The sequence below is a fragment of the Rosa rugosa genome, chromosome 3 (genome assembly GCF_958449725.1).
Source record: "Rosa rugosa chromosome 3, drRosRugo1.1, whole genome shotgun sequence".
Lineage (NCBI taxonomy): Eukaryota > Viridiplantae > Streptophyta > Magnoliopsida > Rosales > Rosaceae > Rosa > Rosa rugosa.
Genome location: NC_084822.1, coordinates 51,450,356 through 51,455,197, shown reverse-complemented (window position 1 = coordinate 51,455,197; position 4,842 = coordinate 51,450,356). Strand labels below are relative to the sequence as shown.

Genomic DNA, 4,842 nt, shown 5'->3' with positions numbered 1-4,842 from the left:
ACGAGTGAGTTGCACTACACTAGTTCCAAATAAGCTGAGATTAGCATAGTTGGTGTAGTCCAGTCTCTTTTTTCCGGTGAGATGCTAAAGCGTGCTAGCTGGGGAGATGGGCTTCTTAGGGACGAGTGAGTTGTACTACACGAATTTTCCCAAACACCAACTTTTTCTTTTGGGGTCACAAAAGATTCACAATTTTAAAGCCCAATACGAGGACCCGATCAACTCATTTGGCCCGGTGATGATAGCAAACCGAATCAAAATCCCTGCACTTCTTTTCTGATTTTGACCAAATCAAATCAGTGCCTTCAACTTGAGCAGTGTCCTTCCTTTTTCGTTTATAGGGGTGAAAAGAAGTTGAGTGGGGGTATCTCTTAGCTGCTATGAAGATTATCCGCTGTCTACTGAGCTGTTCTCTTCATCTCTACTGAACAAGAGTCTTCCAACTTGTCTTTCATTCCACAGAGCACCGCGTCTGATCCGATCGCACTGCACCCTACGATTTCTTCAATTTCCGAACAAAAGCCAGCTGATATGGTAAGGTTTCTGCTCTCTCTGTTTCAATTGTATTTGATTTTCCATTAGATTCATCCGTCCAGCCGGCAAGACTTATTCTTTATCTTATTTTGACTCGTAAATTGTGTTGCTTTCATGGTGGAGTGAAAGGAATTAGCAATACTATTTCTTCCATTTGGTTCTTAATTGAAAGCCGGTAGCTTTTTAGGATATGGAAAATTGGAAATGCGAAGTAGAAGCTGGTTTTACATTTCTGCAGGCATCTTAGACAGAATGTTTATTATCGTGAAATTAAAAATTTGAACTTTAATCTCTCTGTGCAGTGTCTAAAAGTTTTAGGAAACCGTTGATCATTTGTATGAGATTATTATTGATTCTTTTTCATGACTCGAATGTATCAGAAGCAAAGAGACCCACCCAAGTCCCATTACAAGATGGATGTCGAGCTGGATAGGCTCAGCAATTTACCATGTCATATTATAGATCAGATTTTGCAACATATGCCTATAAAGGAGGCAGTGAGGACGAGTGTTCTGTCAACCAAATGGAGGTACAAATCATCTACGCTCGGCCATCTTGTGTTTGATCATCAGTGTGTCTCTGGTCGAAACCAAACAACCTTTGTGAACATTGTTGATCATGTTCTCTTATTGCACACTGGTCCCATACACATGTTCAAGCTTTCAAATCGAGACTTTCTTGCTACTAGTGACATTGACCGCTGGATTCTTTATCTCTCAAGATGCTCTGTTAAAGAGTTCATACTTGAAATCTGGAAAGGGCCTCGCTTCACAATACCTTCGCGTTTGTTTTCTCTACAAGAAATGACTCATCTGGAGTTATTTAATTGTTTACTAAAACCACCCTTGACATTCAAGGGCTTTAGGAGTTTGAAGAGCTTAGATATTCAGCATGTTACCTTGGCCCAAGATGTGTTTGAAAAGCTGATTGTTTGCTGTCCTCTGCTTGAGAGATTGACTTTGATGAACTTTGACGGTTTCACTGATCTCAACATTGATGCTCCGAATCTCCAATTCTTTGACGTCGGAGGTTCTTTTGAGGATGTTAATTTTGTGAATACCTTGAACCTTACTGTTGTTTCCATTGCTTTGTACGAGCATGGACCCAATCAACAAAGACGGTCTCCTCGTAATTCTGGCAATTTGGTCAAGTTTTTTGCTCAGCTACCTCATGTTCAGAGGCTTGAAATTCAGAGTCACTTTTTAAAGGTAATTAAAGGATTCTGCAGCTTTATACTTTCATCATTTCATGTCATGATCATTTATGTGGCTCTAGGAATTTTAGCATATCAATTGACTCTTGTTTTCCACTCCAGTATTTGGCTGCTGGTGTTGTGTCAGGAAAGCTGCCTAAACCATGTCTAGATCTGAATTTCCTTTCTATACGCGTTTACTTCAGTGATTGGGAGGAGGTTTTAACCGCTGTATTCCTTCTGCGAAGCTCCCCTTCACTGCAAGAACTAGAAATTTTGGTGAGCTTTATTGTATTGATGCATGCTAGATTTTTCTGTTCTAATACCCAAATGAAATGGTCCAACTCTGCTGGAGTGGAGTTTCAGAGATTGTGTAATATGTTCAAGATTCTGATACCACACACTTGCAGGTCCGCCCTGATGAACAGCCTGCTGCTGGAAAAACCAATTTTTCGGTAAATGACAACTGCAATCGCCCATTTGCCCAACTACGACTTGTGAAAATTAGCGGCATCTCCGATATCGAAATTCAGGTAGATTTTATCAGATTTCTGCTTTCTAATTCACCCATGCTTGAGAAGATGATTGTTAAGCCTGCTTCTGTCAATTGGGAGCTGGTAAAAAAGTTGCTTCGATTTAAGCGGGCCTCAGCCAATGCAGAGATGATTTACTTGGACCCATGATTCATCAATTAATTTGGCAGCTAGGAGTCCTTGCTAACAGAACTGAACATGAGTATTGTACTAGTCTTTGTGATGTAGGTCCTGTTTTCTGAACAATGTCTCAGATATACTAAGCAATAACCTCTATATGGTATTTGTAAACTCAGATGTGCCTTCACTTACTTGGCATTAACATGCGTAATGCATAAGTTTTGGAGACGGTATTTGCAACTGTCAAGCAGCTAAGTTTACAACATGCATACCCAATATTCTTGATTACTAGCATTCCCTTTTGTGCATTTCTCAGTGTGGTTGTATGGTTCATTCTCTTTAGAGCAAGGGCAGCGGTTGCACTTTGATTGGGCAAAGGGAGGGAATGATGATGTGGTGACCGGCCACAAGCAAAATTGGTCCTCCACCGACAATTGCTTGCCCAGCCAATTGTTGGCTTTTCGTGACTGAGGCAAAAAAAAAAGGCAACAGGATGACTTTTTTCTTGACTGGGTTTGAGGGGCTGCCAGCTCGGCCCAAGGATTCACGTGGGCGACGTCATCACCAGACCCTCCACTGCAACGCGCTGAAGGCAGCGACTAGCTCACGAACGCATGACACGTGGCGCCGCAAAGGCAGCTCGACTGACGCCACAGAGCGGCTGGACGATTTGCTCCGCCTAGGTTGCTTCGATCTCGGCCTGGGGGCAGCGTCTGGGCGGTTTGACGCCACAGAGCGGCCGGAAGAGGTGAGGCGACCTCGGGGGAGCCGGGTCCGTGGCCGGAGGACGGAGAAAAATCCGGGTCGGGTCGGACGAAACCCGCCAGGTCTGGTGCAGCTGCGAGAGAGAGATCCGGAGGGGGGGGGGAAATGAAAAAATGAAAAATTTTCGTCCTTTGAAACAAAATAGAATTTTTTTTTTGTGCTATTTATAGAAAATTTTCAGATTTCAAAAATTCATATTAAATTCATACGAACTCCGAATATTGCGTTCCATGTATGCACGAGATCGTATCGACGATCTCTATAACTTTCATGAAGGAAGTTTTCCCAAATTATGTATGTGTAAAAAGTCGATTTTCGAGACCCCCTAAAATTATATAATAATGAACAGTGTTGACCGAGCAAGAAAAACAACGAGTGTAAATCCATGTCCAGTGGCAGTGAATAGTAACTTGACTGGTCGAATTCTTGACTTCTCGACTTTGCCTTTTCTTGACTACGGGTGTACTTGCTCTTACAGAATATGTCTGCCTAACCAAACCATCGGCAAAAGATTAGTTGTTGATTCAACACGATATGCCCAATATATGAAGCAAGAAACTGAGTGGAGGTTTAACCCTTATTATCATGGTCTGAGTGTTTCAATTTTCTAGCTCCATGATTCTTGTTGCCTCGAGAACAAATTTGAATTGACCAAGATACTATATTGTTTTTAGACTCGTGGGAAGTAAGATAACGAAGAAAGGTGGTTGTTAACAAATTTGGGATTTCTTATTAAAGGTACACAATTGTACAAGTATCTATGTGATGGTGGCTGACGACTATGGTTTTTCTTGTGTTCAGCTGGAGAAGAGTACATTAGCAACAACTTTTGGCAGCTCAAAGGAAATGAGATCTTTGTTGGACAGATTTAACCTATTGAAAGAAAAATCTCTATTCTCAATTTGCTTTGATGGTAAAATTCACATGACGATAGAATGAATTTTAGCACAAGCATGTTCGTAATGGATTATATAATCGATCACATCAGACATGGTTTTGGCCAAAGTGATCTGAACCTCAACCTACCCTTCTAGACAAACGTGAACTGCAAAATTAGTTAACGACCCTCTTTGTCAGAGATGGTTATTGAATGAAAGTAGAAGACTCCGATTTTGTTCACAGGGTCTTCTCTGCTTTCACTTTTACAGCAAGTCTTACTCTGAAATCTGAATCAACACTTTGTACAATAGTAAGAACTACAAGAGTATGACGGTAAGTACCAGATGAGAAAGTATAACAACTCCCCATCCTCAACTTAGAAAGAGTCCCATTACCAAAGCCGATACCTACTAACTAGTTCCGCAACCTAAAACCAACTCCAGGCGGAACGATTCTCAAACACCAGGCAGGAAGAAGCGTAGACGTGCAAACACTTCTCCAAAGGGCAAAGAAGTTTCTTCAGGCAGGAAGATTATTTGTTGGCAGCTAACAATTTGGCTGATGAAGTAAGTTTCCTCTTTTACTCTTCCAACTAAAAGATCTTACGGTTGAGAGACAAACCACCGGTTCGATCTAGTACAACAGTATACTACCTAACAAAGTAACGATGGTTCAAAACTAAAATGATTAACCGGTAAATGCCAAAACAACTTCAAAACGGCGCAGTTTTGGTGGGCCTATAGCATAGTTGGTATAAAAGTCTATTTCAAAACGTCGTATATTAACCACCGTTCAAACACGGTCACTGTTACTCAGGCA

General features: G+C 41.4%; 1 protein-coding gene across 1 annotated transcript; it reads left to right on the top strand.

Annotated features, from left to right (window-relative positions):
• On the top strand, positions 1-2,648 carry LOC133739619 (F-box/FBD/LRR-repeat protein At1g13570-like). The gene is made up of 4 exons (XM_062167399.1): positions 1-534; positions 915-1,742; positions 1,850-2,005; positions 2,137-2,648. The coding sequence occupies exons 1-4, from the start codon at positions 532-534 to the stop codon at positions 2,407-2,409; spliced, it is 1,260 nt and encodes a 419-aa protein (XP_062023383.1). The 5' UTR covers positions 1-531; the 3' UTR covers positions 2,410-2,648.
• The last annotated feature ends 2,194 nt before the right edge of the window (positions 2,649-4,842 follow it).

Coding starts and splice junctions, on each gene's coding strand:
- LOC133739619 (XM_062167399.1), top strand. Junction 1,743..1,849: donor TTCAGAGTCACTTTTTAAAG/GTAATTAAAGGA, acceptor TTTCCACTCCAG/TATTTGGCTGCTGGTGTTGT. Junction 2,006..2,136: donor TGCAAGAACTAGAAATTTTG/GTGAGCTTTATT, acceptor ACACACTTGCAG/GTCCGCCCTGATGAACAGCC.